Below are 15,252 nucleotides of genomic sequence, written 5' to 3' on the forward strand. Positions count from 1 at the left end.
ATGCAGACAGGCTAAAAGCATTGAATCTGTTCAGTCTTGAACAAAGAAGACTGCGTGGCGACCTAATTCAAGCATTCAAAATTCTAAAAAGTATTGACAGTGTCGACCCGAGGGACTTTTTCGACCTGAAGAAAGAAACAAGGACCAGGGGTCACAAATGGAGATTAGACAAAGGGGCATTCAGAACAGAAAATAGGAGGCACTTTTTTATACAGAGAATCGTGAGGGTCTGGAATCAACTCCCCAGTAATGTTGTTGAAGCTGACAGCCTGGGATCCTTCAGAGGCTGCTTGATGAGATTCTGGGATCAATAAGCTACTAACAACCAAACGAGCAAGATGGGCTGAATGGCCTCCTCTCGTTTGTAAACTTTCTTATCTTCTTCTTCTAAGAAGGCAAAGCATCCCATAATCGAGCTTTACAAGAAAAGGCCCAGCCCAGCAGCCCCGAGTCCTGTGATCTGAGAGTGTAGTTCGGAGTATACAGGGTCAATAATTCCTGTGAGTAACTGGGTGCTGATCCATTCAGGGTCTTACAAATTAACAGCAAAATCTTAAAATTAATTCTAAACTGCACAGTGAGCCAGTGACAGAGGTCAGCACAGGAGTAAGAAATACCAGAGCCACACATACTGAGCATATAGAGAGACACACACACACTGAGATACACACATACACACACAAACACACACATACTGAGACATATAGAGACAAACACACACACACACACTGAGACACACACACACAAATACAAACACACACATACTGAGACATATAGAGACACAAACACAAACACACACATACTGAGACATATAGAGACACAAACACAAATACACACATACTGAGACATATAGAGTCACACACACACTGAGGCATAGAGACACACACACACACACACACACACACACACACACACACACACTGAGACACACACACACAAACACACATACTGAGACATATAGAGACACACACACAAACACACACACTGAGAAACACACACACAGTGAGACACGCAGACACAACCACACATACTAAGACACACACTGAGACACGCAGAAACACACACACACACACACTGAGACACATACACACACCCAGACACACACATACAGACGCACACACTGAGACACACACAAAGATATATAGAGACACTCACACTGACACAAACACACTAAGACACATAGAGACACACACACACTGATATAGCTCACACACACACTCACCTCGGTCTGGAATGTTGAGTGCAGTGATGTCAGGAAGTGAGGTCGCCCCTCCATTGCCAATATCCTCTTCTCCACCAGAGTGCAGTCGACATCATCATTCTGAATGATTACGTCCTTCTTCAGGATCTTCACAGCGAAGAGCTCGTCAGGGACACACTTCCTCTCAGCCAGCATCACCTGGGGGTGAATTCACACTCAACACACTGAGAAAGGCTTATAGTGGAAACGTGTGTCATTGAATTTACACTGAAGACACTGAGAAAGACTTATAGTGGAAACGTCTGTCATTGAATTTACACTGAAGACACTGAGAAAGACTTCTAGTGGAAACGTGTGTCATTGAATTTACACTGAAGACACTGAGAAATACTTCTAGTGGAAACATTTACCTTTGAATTTACACTGAAGACACTAAGAAAGACTTCTAGTGGAAACGTTTGCCATTGAATTCACACTGAAGACACTGAGAAAGATCTCTAGTCAAAATGTTTGTCATTGAATTTTCATTGAAGACAGGGAGAAAGACTTCTAGAGGAAACTTTTCTTCCCTGTTTTATCTCTCACCTTCCCAAAGCTGCCCTTTCCCAGCATCATGAGGAAATTGAAATCTTCAATCCCGAAAGCAGAGGGAGTCCCGAAGAGGCTGGAGCGCTGACTCTCTGCAGTGGGGGAGACCAGTGAAGGGGGCTGGGAGATACTACAGCGCTGGTGAGGGGAGGGGGGGGAAGAGAAGAGGGGAGAAGAGAGAGGAGAGAGGGGAGAGGACAGAGAGGGAAGATGGAGAGAAGAGAGGAGACAAGAGAAGGGAGAGGAGAGAAAGAGAGAAGATAGAGAGAAGAGAGGAGACAGGAGAGGGGAAAAGAGAGAGGGAAGACAGAGAGGAGAAAGGAGAGGGAGGAGACAGGAGAGGGGAGAAGAAAGAGCGAGAGGGAGGAGAGAGGATTGGGAGGAGAGAGGGAAAGAAGAGAGAGGAGAGATGAGATGTGCTTTTACTGTGGGTAACTTTCATAAGGCTGTGTCTGTCTTTCTGTACATGGTCTACATTTACAGAATCACTTCAACGTTGCTGTAGTACATTGTTTTATTGTTTACCAGGTTGTTAGGGGTTAGTAGTGTAGTTTAATCTCTCTCTCTCTCTCTCTCTCTCTCTCTCTCTCTCTCTCTCTAGCAGGAAGGCAGTAGTGCTGAATGTCGTGGAGGTAGGAGGAGGATTTTTACACTGCATTATTTCTTATTTTTGGTTGTTGTCTACCCCGGGGGTATCAGAGAGGTGGTGGGCTTTGAAAATTTCAAGTGGGCTTCTAGCAGGAGAACACAGCTTGTAATCTTGTCAATAAACTCATAGAGGAAGGGTTATCAATAAAAGTTGAATTTGTTCAGATGTCCCCTCTAGTAACCTCTATAACAAAAGTAATAATATGAAAAGAGATACTGGAGAAAGAACTGGCCCGATATGGGAAACTATTGTCTCCCATTAAAAGCATTCCTCTGGGGTGTAAGAAATCCAGTATTAAGCACATCCTGTCTTTTTGGAGCCAGGCGTTCTTGCTGCTCAACAACCCAGGACAAGGGATTGATGTAGCCTGGAGCTTCACTGTCGGGCACCGGGTGTGTGGTGTTCAGCAGCTCAATGCGGTGCGTCAACTGCAGAGAACAGGGGCATCAAATAAAAGCCTGCCTGATAATGGAGGCAAGAACCGAGGCAAGAGCCGCAGTGGCAGATGGAGCAATCAGAGACAGGGGAGGAAATGGCTCAGCCACCACAGGAGACCGGGAGACAGCCACCAAAACCACAGCCAGGAGATCAGCAGGGAGGCGCTGCAGTTCTACAAAAACGAGCCATGAGACCAACAAGACTGAGCAGCTGCTTCAGGGTTTTCCCAGCCTCAGCGAGAAGGAACAGCCCCACCAGGATGAGCTGCTGACCTATCAGGAGCTGACCGTTGCTGTCACACAGTGACAAGACTCGAGGGATCTCCCTGCAGTGGAGAATTCTACACTGCATTGTTTCTCCAGAGGGGACCCCAGTATCAACACACTGCAGAGGAGACAATGCTCCACATGTTCAGTGAATAATTATTTATTTTTGGGGTCCCTCATAGTTTTAAAACAAAAACCTTTTTTTTTTTTTTTTTTTTGTTGTAATAAATTGTACAATGCCTGTGTGACAGGGTAGAGAGATTCCGGGACTGAAAAGTTCACCTCCCACCAACAGGGGAGCAGAACCTCTCCATCCACCAGGCTATGGCAACTATGGGGTTAATATTTCGTAGGAGTCAGCCTGCTAGGAGGCTGGTGGAGGGGAACGGGGTACACCTGGTTCCAAGCCCAGATAAGGGGCCGCCTCTCCACTAGGACTGGGGAAACACCGGCATGCATGTCCTTGATGGTACAGTAAACTCTGCACAGTAACAAGGTAACGATTGCTTCAGGAGATCTCAGAGCAATAACTCTGTTAGTACTTCATCCTGCAAACAAACAGAAGTCTGTTTGAACACACTTTGCCCTTACTGAAAAAAACATACAGTACTGTTCAAAAGTTTTAGGCAGGTGTGAAAAAATGCTGTAAAGTAAGAATGCTTCCAAAAATAGACTTGTTAATAGATTATATTTATCAATTAACTAAATGCAAAGTGAGTGAACAGAAGAAAAATCTACATCAAATCCATATTTGGTGTGACCACCCTTTGCCTTCAAAACAGAATCAGTTCTTCTAGGTACACTTGCACAAAGTCAGGGATTTTGTAGGCATATAGTCAGGTGTATGATTAAACAATTATACCAAACAGGTGCTAATGATCATCAATTCAATACGTAGGTTGAAACACAATCATTAACTGAAACAGAAACAGCTGTGTAGGAGGAATAAAACTGGGTGAGGAACAGCCAAACTCAGCTAACAAGGTGAGGTTGCTGAAGACAGTTTACTGTCAAAAGTCATACACCATGGCAAGACTGAGCACAGCAACAAGACACAAGGTAGTTATACTGCATCAGCAAGGTCTCTCCCAGGCAGAAATTTGAAGGCAGACAGGGATGTCCAGCAGTGCCATCAACTCAGAATTGGCAGAAAACAGTGGGACCCTGGCACACCCATCTACTGTCCGGAGAAGTCTGGTCAGAAGTGGCCTTCATGGAAGACATCCAACGTGGAAACAAGGCCAAGCAACTCAACTATGCACGAAAACACAGAAACTGGGGTGCAGAAAAATGGCAGCAGGTGCTCTGGACTGATGAGTCAAAATTTGAAATATTTGGCTGTAGCAGAAGGCAGTTTGTTCGCCGAAGGGCTGGAGAGCGGTACAAGAATGAGTGTCTGCAGGCAACAGTGAAGCATGGTGGAGGTTCCTTGCAAGTTTGGGGCTGCATTTCTGCAAATGGAGTTGGGGATTAGCTGAGAAGTACAGGCAGATACTTATCCATCATGAATACCATCAGGGAGGCATCTGATTGTCTCCAAATTTATTCTGCAGCATGACAACGACCCCAAACATACAGCGAAAGTCATTAAGAACTATCTTCAGCGTAAAGAAGAACAAGGAATCGTGGAAGTGATGGTATGGCCCCCACAGAGCCCTGATCTCAACATCATCGAGTCTGTCTGGGATTACATGAAGAGAGAGAAGCAACTGAGGCTGCCTAAATCCACAGAAGTACTATGGTTAGTTCTCCAAGATGTTTGGGCCAACCTACCTGCCGAGCTCCTTCAAAAACTGTGTGCAAGAGTACCTAGATGAATTAAGAACATAAGAACATAAGAAAGTTTACAAACGAGAGGAAGCCATTCGGCCCATCTTGCTCGTTTGGTTGTTAGTAGCTTATTGATCCCAGAATCTCATCAAGCAGCTTCTTGAAGGATCCCAGGGTGTTGGCTTCAACAACATTACTGGGGAGTTGATTCCAGACCCTCACAATTCTCTGTGTAAAAAAAGTGCCTCCTATTTTCTGTTCTGAATGCCCCTTTGTCTAATCTCCATTTGTGACCCCTGGTCCTTGTTTCTTTTTTCAGGTCAAAAAAGTCCCTTGGGTCGACATTGTCAATACCTTTTAGAATTTTGAATGCTTGAATTAGGTCGCCACGTAGTCTTCTTTGTTCAAGACTGAACAGATTCAATTCTTTTAGCCTGTCTGCATATCACATGCCTTTTAAGCCCAGAATAATTCTGGTCGCTCTTCTTTGCACTCTTTCTAGAGCAGCAATATCTTTTTTATAGCGAGGTGACCAGAACTGAACACAATATTCAAGATGAGGTCTTACTAGTGCATTGTAAAGTTTTAACATTACTTCCCTTGATTTAAATTCAACACTTTTCACAATGTATCCGAGCATCTTGTTAGCCTTTTTTATAGCTTCCCCACATTGTCTAGATGAAGACATTTCTGAGTCAACAAAAACTCCTAGGTCTTTTTCATAGATTCCTTCTTCAATTTCAGTCTCCCATATGATATTTATAATGTACATTTTTATTTCCTGCGTGCAGTACCTTACACTTTTCTCTATTAAATGTCATTTGCCATGTGTCTGCCCAGTTTTGAATCTTGTCTAGAACATTTTGAATGACCTTTGCTGCTGCAACAGTGTTTGCCACTCCTCCTATTTTTGTGTCGTCTGAAAATTTAACAAGTTTGCTTACTATACCAGAATCTAAATCATTAATGTAGATTAGGAATAGCAGAGGACCTAATACTGATCCCTGTGGTACACCACTGGTAACCTCACTCCATTCTGAGGTTTTTCCTCTAATCAGTACTTTCTGTTTTCTACATGTTAACCACTCCCTAATCCATATACATGCATTTCCTTGAATCCCAACTGCGTTCAGTTTGAGAATTAATCTTTTGTGCGGGACTTTGTCAAAAGCTTTCTGAAAATCTAAATAAACCATGTCATATGCTTTGCAATTATCCATTATCGATGTTGCATCCTCAAAAAATCAATCAAGCAAGTTAGTTAGATATGATCTCCCTTTCCTAAAACCATGTTGACTGTCTCCCAGGTCCCTGTTACCATATAGGTAATTTTCCATTTTGGATCTTATTATAGTTTCCATAAGTTTGCATATAATAGAAGTCAGGCTTAGTGATCTGTAGTTATCTGGTCCAGTTTTGTTTCCCTTTTTGTGGATCGGTATTACGTTTGCAATTTTCCAGTCTGTCGGTACCACCCCTGTGTCAACAGACTGCTGCATGATCTTGGTTAGCGGTTTGTAAATAACTTCTTTCATTTCTTTGAGTACTATTGGGAGTATCTCATCCGGCCCAGGGGATTTGTTTATTTTAAGAGCTCCTTGTCCCTTTAACACTTCTGCCTCGGTTATGCTAAAGTTATTTAAAACTGGATAGGAACTGGATGACATGTGGGGCATTTGTCCGTATCTTCCTTTGTAAAAACTTGTGAAAATTATTTAATATATTTGCTATTTTTTTTTCTTCATCTACGATTTTGCCATTTGTATCTCTTAAATATTTAACCTCCTCTTTGAATGTTCTCTTGCTGTTGTAATATTGGAAAAAACATTTTGGAATTGGTTTTAGCCCCCTTAGCAATGTTCATTTCTATTTCTCTCTTGGTCTTTCTAACTTCCTTTTTGACTTGCATTTGCAGTTCCATGTACTCTTTCTGTGTACTTTCTTTTTGGTCCTTTTTTAATTGACTTAATTTTTTGAAGGCAAAGGGTGGTCACAAAAATATTGATTTGATGTAGATTTTTCTTCTGTTCACTCACTTTGCAGGGAAAATAAAACAGTAACAAAACTACAAAGAAAAGGTGCTGCACTTGACAGCTATATCCCAGTCGCTGCTACCCGTGCGACCCGGATCACCGTCCTATACAGCCGGCTAACTAGCCTGCTCCGTTACAATACTCCAGGGTCTGCCCAAGGGTTCCCTGCTCTCACTGTCTCGCTGTGAAACTCTGTTTCTTTTTCTCCCGGCTGATTCTCGGTCCTGGACCAGAGCTTCCGCACTCTCGGCGCGTCTAAATGGGCAGACCTGAGGAAACAACAGAGCGTTAACTTATAGGGCTAACAATCTCCCCAAGACTCGCCTCTCAGCCATTCAGAGAGGGGGAAAGTCCAAACACCCACTTTCCCACCTCCCTGTGTCACTGCCATGACTCACAGGTGGTTGTTGGATGACTTCCTGCAGCACTGTGAACATGTCAGCAGAGTCAGCACAGATCTCTCCCTGTTACATATCCTTCCCCTCAGAATGACACCACCGGTTCATTCAAAAATCCTACAACCCCATGCCTTCCCGAGAGAAAAAGTCTGCGTTTTGATGCAGCTTTCCTGCTTGTTGGACTACCCTGAAGGCATAGGGCTGCAAGGCCAAGTACCACCGTGTGATTCTGGCATTGCTACCTTTTATCCTTTGAAGCCACGCTAAGGGGGCATGATCTGCAACCAGGGTGAAGTGTCACCCCAGGAGGTAGTACCGGAGTGACTCGCCTGCCCATTTTACTGCGAGACACTCCTCCTTGATGGTGCTATAATTTTTCTCGCGGGGAAGGAGCTTCTTGCTGATGTATAGGACTGGGTGCTCGCTTCCCCGAACCTCCTGAGACAACACTGCCCCGAGACCTGTCTCTGATGCATCCGTCTGCAGGGTGAACCTCTTACCAAAATCCAGGCTGCATAGCACTGGCTTACTGCACAGCCTCTGCTTCAAGGGAAGAAAAGCCCTCTGGCACGACTCCGTCCACTGAACTGTATTTGGGGCAGCCTTCCGGGTGAGGTCTGTCAAGGGAGCAGCGAGTGTAGCGAAGCTTGGGATGAACTTTCTATAATAGCCCGCTAGTCCCAAGAAAGAGCGCACCTGAGTTTTGGTTGTAGGAACCAGCCAGTCAGCCAAGGCTTTCACCTTAGCAACCAGCGGTCTGATGTGGCCGCCCCCTACCCGATACCCCAAATACTCCGACTCACTCTTCCCAATGGCACACTTCTTTGGGTTAGCAGTGAGCCCCGCCTCCTGCAAGGATTGCAGCACCGCCGCTACCTTACACAGATGACTCGGCCAGTCCTCACTGTGGATAACCACGTCATCTATGTAAGCAGCGGCGTACTGCTGATGGGGCCGCAAGATGCGATCCATCATCCCCTGGAAAGTGGCGGGTGCTCCGTGCAACCCAAAGGGCATGGTCCTAAATTGGTACAACCCGAAGGGAGTCGAAAACGCCGTCCTCTCTCTAGATTCCGGGGTCAGGGGTATCCGGGGTCAGTGCCTAGATGCTCCAGCAACTCATCTACCCGGGGCATCGGATAAGCGTCAAATTTCGATTTTTCATTGATTTGTCTGAAATCAATGCAAAATTGAGTTGACCCGTCTGTTCCAGTCACTTTGGGACTCTTCTATTACTCCCAGTCTCAGCATTTCATCAATTTCTGCTTTTATTACCTGTCTTTTAAGTTCAGGTATACGATACGGCCTCTGGCGAACTAGCGCCCCCGGCTCAATATCAATGTGATGATGGGCTACTTGAGTCCGCCCCGGGATGGAAGAGAACACGTCAGGAAACTCCACCACCAGACCATGAGCCTGACATTTCTGCGTTGGTGTCAGATTCTCAGCAATCTGTACTAATCTTTTTCTTGCCAACACAGAAAGATCAGGTCCCAGGTCCGTGACATCATCTGCACGCGCCACTAGCAACGCCTCTGGTTGCAACCAAGGCTTTAAGAGGTTGATATGATAAATATGTTTCTCTCTCCATCGCTCTGGCTGGCAGATCTCATAGTCCACCTTCCCAACCTGGCGTGTAACCTCAAAGGGTCCTTGCCACTTAGCCAAGAGTTTCGACTCGGAACTGGGTAATAAGAGAAGTACCTTATCCCCCGGCTGAAATGTGTGCAACTGGGCTCCTCGGTTATACTGTGTCTCCTGTCTGTGCTGTGCCTGCTGCAAATTGTCATGCGCCCATTTCCCAACAGACTCAAGACGTTTGCGCAGGTCCAACACATGCCAGACGGTATTGGTCGAATTGTCCTGCTGCTCCTCCCACATCTCTCTGACCAGATCGAGCACGCCCCGGGGTCTCCGCCCATACAACAGCTCGAATGGTGAAAACCCTGTGGAAGCCTGGGGTACCTCTCTGATCGCAAAGAGAAGGGGAGGAATCAGCTGGTCCCAGTAACGCACATCACTACGAATAAACCTGCGCAACATGTTCTTAAGGGTCTTATTAAAGCGTTCCACCAACCCGTCGGTCTGAGGATGAAACACCGAGGTCCTAATGGTCTTAATTCCCAAAAACTTACATGTTCCACGGATTAGCCGGGACATAAAATTGGTGCCTTGATCGGTTAGTATCTCCTTGGGAATCCCCACCCGGGAGGAAACCTTTACCAGCTTGTTGGCAACAGACTTAGCGGACATAGATCGGAGGGGAATAGCCACTGGATAACGATTAGTGTAATCCAGAATGACAAGTAGGTGGGTGTATCCTGCCGCGCTCCTCTCCAGTGGCCCAACTATGTCCATCCCAATACTATCAAACAGAGCTTCCACTAGGGGCAAAGGCACTAGAGGCACTTGGTGGCTCTAGGGCTGGCCTTTTGACATTCCCCACAACGCTCACAAAACTGCTTGACATCGCCATCCAGCCCCAGCCAGAAGAACCGTGACACAAGCCTTGCTTTAGTTTTATCCCTTCCCAAATGACCAGACAGGGGGATAGCATGAGCCAGCTGCAACAAATCCTCCTTAAAGGGCTAAGGAATGAACAACTGATGACGCACTTCACCGGTCTGGAGTAATTTATCAGCACGGTACAGCAGGTCTCGATCAATTTCAAAGTGGGGGGGTACGTGGCGGCGCGTCTGGGCTCGACCACCCGACCATTAACCATCGCTGCTTGGTCAAAGAGCCTGCCCAACACGTCGACATTGCCCTTGCTCGAGTCGGAAGTCACGGGAGCGAGCTAAGAAATCAGCTCCCATGGCTTCCAACTCGGGGTCAGGTCGGTCCCGAGCAGAGGCAGCCAAGCCAGACCCCTACGCTGGCTCCGCGACCTCCCCCCCGAACTCTTCACCAACTGCCCCCACCTGAAACTTCTCCGACTCCCTCCATTGCCAGCCCTCATTCTTAGTGATCCGGAGTTCCCGTTTAGTTTTATGGGGTTTAAATTTATGGCAAAACCATTCTGGATCGCAAAAGGGAAAAATCTCTCCAATTACTTCCTCTTTCTTAGCCAATAAAGAGGACGGGGCTGTCAGGGCAGCCAACCAATCTTTAAACTGCTCACAGTCCCGTCCCAGAACTACTGGTACCGGCAATCGAGGACATAATCCTACCTGCACCTGCGTCACCTGCGTCACCTGCTGGCCAATAGTCATACACACATTGATCTTGGGATAGAAGTGGACATCCCCATGAATACATTCAATATGCACCCGTCCCAGTATACGCTTATGCCCTGGTGAGATTAGGTTCTCCTGTACTAGAGACTGACCACACCCTGAATCCAGGATAGCCTAGGTTTTTGTATCATCCACTGTCAAAGGAATAACAAAACCTGTGTGCTGAAGTGACTGAGGTAATTGAATGCGCCTACCTGGTCGGCTGAGGTCACACTCCATCATGGGGCAGTCCCGGGCGAGGTGGCCCACCTCCCTGCACGTCCAACACCTCGGTGGGCTGGTTTCTCTCCCTGAAGTTTTGGCAACAGGGGGAAACACTGGAGCCATAAAAGGGGCTCGCCGATAGGGCGTCCGAGTGAGACCCCGGTCCAACACTGCAGCAACCCGTGGGTATCCCTACCCTGCCCCAGTTCCCGGGCTGGGAGCTCCCTCCGACATCCCCCGACCAAATCCTGGACTACCCCTTCCCCCCAGTCCCTTCACCCTCTCCGGGGTCAGTTGAGGGGACGATCCAGTAGCCGCACTCCTCCCCAGCAGTTTCGCAGGCGTTGGCTCTGTTGCCTGGTACTGCTCGGCTAGTTCGACCACACGATCCAGAGTATCTGATGCCTGTCATTGGACCCATAGCCGAGGTCCCGGGGCTAGACACTCCAGGAAGCGCTCCACCACGATCATCACCACCCTGGCTTTGGTGTTCCTGTCCGGGTTCAACCAACCCAGGGCGTAATCCTTCAAGCGCTGGGCAATGGCTTGTGGGTGCTCCCCTGCCGCAAACTGCTCCTCCCGGAATTTCTTCCGATACCCCTCCGGTGTGGCCCCCACGCGATTAAGGATGACAGTTTTCATGCAAAGGGTAGTCCATCATCCGCTCCGGGGACAGCGTTGTAGCCGCTGCTTGCGCCTCTCCTGTGAGCTGAGGCAGCAGGTAGCTAGCCCACTGTGCTGGATCCCACCCGGCCGAGGTCGCCATGGCCTCAAACACCTCTAAATAGGCTTCGGGTCGATCCTCGGCCGTCATTTTTGTGGGGTGTGTAACTGGGGGTCTGGAGCTGCTGGTCTAGCCATCCCCTGCACTGCTGCAGTGAGCGTCTGGTGCAGGAGGTCCATCATCGCCGCAAACTGGGTAACATCCATTGCTCGTTTGCTCCTTCTGTGGATGCACTGCTTGGGGCAATGCCAGTGAATCCCACCCTGACACCACGTGTGGAAGGGTGGTGGGTAATTCACTGACACAGGAGACAGACAGGTGGATTTGGCAACCACGCACAGGTGCCCAGTTTTATTTTGGGGTGCTCTTTTTCTTTAAGCCCGCAGAGGGCGCTGTTGGTCCGTGGTCTGCTTACCAACGATAGTAAACAGAACCATGGGAATACCAAGCGATGGTACACAATACCGGCGCACTTGCAAGTGCTTCAAAACAACAATTCAAAACAGAAGGCACAAAGAAACAGGGAAAATAAAACAGTAACAAAACTACAAAGAAAAGGTGCTTCACTTGACAGCTATATCCCGGTCACCGCTACCCGTGCGACCCGGATCACCAACCTACACTGCTGGCTAACTAGCCTGCTCCGTTACAAGACTCCAGGGTCTGCCCAAGGGTTCCCTGCTCTCACTGTCTTGCTGTGAAACTCTGTTTCTTTTTCTCCTGGCTGATTCTCGGTCCTGGACCAGAGCTTCCGCACTCTCGGCGCGTCTAAATGGGCAGACCTGAGGAAACAACAGAGCGTTAACTTATAGGGCTAACAATCTTCCCCAAGACTCGCCTCTCAGCCATTCAGAGAGGGGGAAAGTCCACACACCCACTTTCCCACCTCCCCGTGTCACTGCCATAACTCACACGGACTGTGAACACGTCAGCAGAGTCAGCACAGATCTCCCCCTGCTACAATAGTTTATTTTATTGGGAAAGTCCGTTTTTATGGTGTGGTTCAGTTTTTTATTGCTCAATGTTGTGCTTTTACTGTAATTAATAAGTTTTCATGGATTCCAGCAAAGGGTTTCAGTATAGAACTTTAAAAGTCAAAGTCCCTCCCTCTCACTCCCCCCTCTGTCCCCCTCTCTCCCCTCTCCCCTCTCTCCCCCCTCCCCTCTCTCCTCTCTCCCTCTCTCTCCTCTCTCCCTCTCCCCTCTCCCCTCTCCCTCTCTCCTCTCTCTCTCTCTCTCTCTCCCTCTCTCCCTCTCCCCTCTCTCCCCATCCTCTATCTCTCCTCTTCCAGTGGTTATTGTCTCCCCGGCAACGGCAGTTCTGAGGACTCCACTGTGACGAGAGTATACTAATTGTCAGCAAAAAATAAACAGAGAGAGAGTGAGAGAGAGGAAAAGGTAGAGGGAGAGAGATACTATGCAAAAGAGAGGTGGCAGGTAGATAAGATCTAATTGACAGTCCAGTTTGTTTCCACTCTCCCTCAAAGGAAGGTAGTTTTTTAGATGTAGAGACACAGATTTCCTCCCCCTTGAAACCTGCTGACACGCTGTGTGTTTCTGTGAGTCTGTGACGGGGGCTCACCCCTTTTGGATATTTATTTATGTATGTATTTTCATTTGTATTTGTATTTTATTATTAGTAGTAGTAGTAATGTGTGTTTTGTGTGCAGACAGATGAAAGCTGTCCGACATTATTATTTATTACTTCAGTCCAGCAAAAGGCCGGTCTTATAAAATGTAATCGGCAGGGATGGGGTTAAACACTGAGATGCTGAAAATGTTGAGCGCGTGGAAGGGTATGCAACTGAGTCCCTGTGTTGGTCATTTTAGCTCCGTATTCCCTATACTTAAAAGAGGAGACTGACTCCCACAAGATCCAAAATGGAGCCAGTAGTATTGGCTCGCTGAATAAAAGAGACCTAGAGACACAGGGACATGTAAAAAGATAGAGACACAGAGACACCCAGAGAGACACACAGATTTAGAATTTGCTGTACTTTTACTGTAGGCTATTGTTATAAGGGTTAGTTTAACATGGTTTGCTTTTTTTAAAATGCTTTTCCATAGCTCTCTGTCCTTACAATGCTTCCCTGCGCTTTTGATGTATTTGTATTATGGAAAACTTTTTATTTATTTATTTCTATAGCACCTTACGTCATAGACCCCAAGGTGCTTTACAGAAAACATAATACACACAGCATAATGAAACAATGAAACAGCATAAAAGAGACTATAATAAAAAGGCCTGTGTATATAAACAAGGCTTCAATCTTGGCCACCAATATTCCTAGCTTCTCTGACAAAAAAGACAGAGCGTTCCATAATGCAGGAGTGATGCAGTGTGTGAAAGAAGCAGACAGAGATCATTGTAATCCTGTTTGGAAATGTTTTTATTTTATTTTTCAGGTCTGGCGACCAAACAATAATTCCCTGGCAAGACATACCATGGTGTACTGCATGGGGTAAATAACACAGGAAAGACAGTCCCAAATAATAAACAATATCCGCTTGTAGCAGGGAGGTAGGAAAGCCCTGCTGTTTGAATGTATTATTTGTTTATTTTTAGAACGGGGTCTCCCCCTTTGCCCCTGTGTTATTTTGTATTTGTGTATTGTATTTATTGGTATTTGTATATATGACAGCGAAGCGCCGTGTTTTGTTATTGTTTTGATGGCATAGCCAAATGGTTTTGTTTTGTACTGTGGATAGGAAGGCCAATCCACTAATTAATAAACTCGTGCAGATTGTGGCCGAGGGGTAATAGAATAATTACGAGCTAGTTAAACCCCTCAGCCACAGTATAAAAAGCCTGTAGCTCTCCATGTTCGAGGTGGGTGACCGAGAGGCGGAAAGAGAGCGAGAGAGGAGAGATTAATTTAAAACTAAAAGTAGATGCTTGTGGTGGGTGATACAAGCTTATATTTGTGACAATGGTGAAGTGCTTTCTGGTTTAGTGCTGGCCCTTGGCGACAGCTCCAGATCTCTGTTAGCCATTTAGTAATGCACAAGACAAGACAAACAAACAAAAGACTCATGGTACTTTTTATGTGCAAAGGGGTCTCTCACAGTCCTTAGTTTATTCATACAAATCAGAGCAAAGGAACAGATTACAATTCTCAGGCCCCTTTTATGCTGTCACACATGCCCCCTTGGTAAACGAGTGCAACTGCCTCTCCAATCTGCAGCTGCCACGTCGTTTTTCTTCCAGGTCAATGCGTTATTGCAACAGAGTCTCGCCCCCTTCCTGGCTGGCTGACTTCCCTTGAACCCTGGGAAAGAACTGTCAGGCAAGCCCGTCCAAGGAACTCTGTTCTCGCTGCCTAGTGCCCTCACAGGTCAGGAGGGAGATTTACAACCAAGAATCATTGTATTTCTGTCACATATGCCACTGCTCAGAGTGGAGCCGAAGGCACACTTGGCTGAATCTATCTTTCCCATTACTTCCCCCTCCCGGGAAAAATAATCTGCAATTTGATGGTCTTTCCCCGCAAGGTGTATCATGTTGGACATCAAGGGTTGCAATGCCAGATACCACCGAGTTATTCAGGCATTGCTGTCCTTCATTGTGTTTAACCACTTGTGGGGCGTGGTCTGTGACAAGATCAAATGAGTGCCCCAGCCGGTAGTATCGTAAAGAGTGAATAGCCCATTTAATGGCCAAACACTCATTTTCGACTATGGAGTAGTTACGCTCCCAAGGTAGCATCTTTTTACTGAGATACAATATTCTACCTTTTGGGACAAGA

General features: G+C 46.7%; 1 protein-coding gene across 1 annotated transcript in view; it reads right to left on the reverse strand.

Annotated features, from left to right (window-relative positions):
* Nucleotides 1-15,252, reverse strand: part of prkcg (protein kinase C, gamma) — a 74,118-nt gene that overhangs the window by 38,640 nt on the left and 20,226 nt on the right. Inside the window, exons 9-10 of the mRNA XM_041232505.1 lie at nucleotides 1,787-1,927; nucleotides 1,223-1,399 (exon numbers count right to left, since the gene is read on the reverse strand). Coding sequence (XP_041088439.1) covers nucleotides 1,223-1,399; nucleotides 1,787-1,927 — 318 coding nt within the window. The remainder of the gene's footprint in view (nucleotides 1-1,222; nucleotides 1,400-1,786; nucleotides 1,928-15,252) is intronic.

The sequence above is a fragment of the Polyodon spathula genome, chromosome 29 (genome assembly GCF_017654505.1).
Source record: "Polyodon spathula isolate WHYD16114869_AA chromosome 29, ASM1765450v1, whole genome shotgun sequence".
NCBI lineage: Eukaryota > Metazoa > Chordata > Actinopteri > Acipenseriformes > Polyodontidae > Polyodon > Polyodon spathula.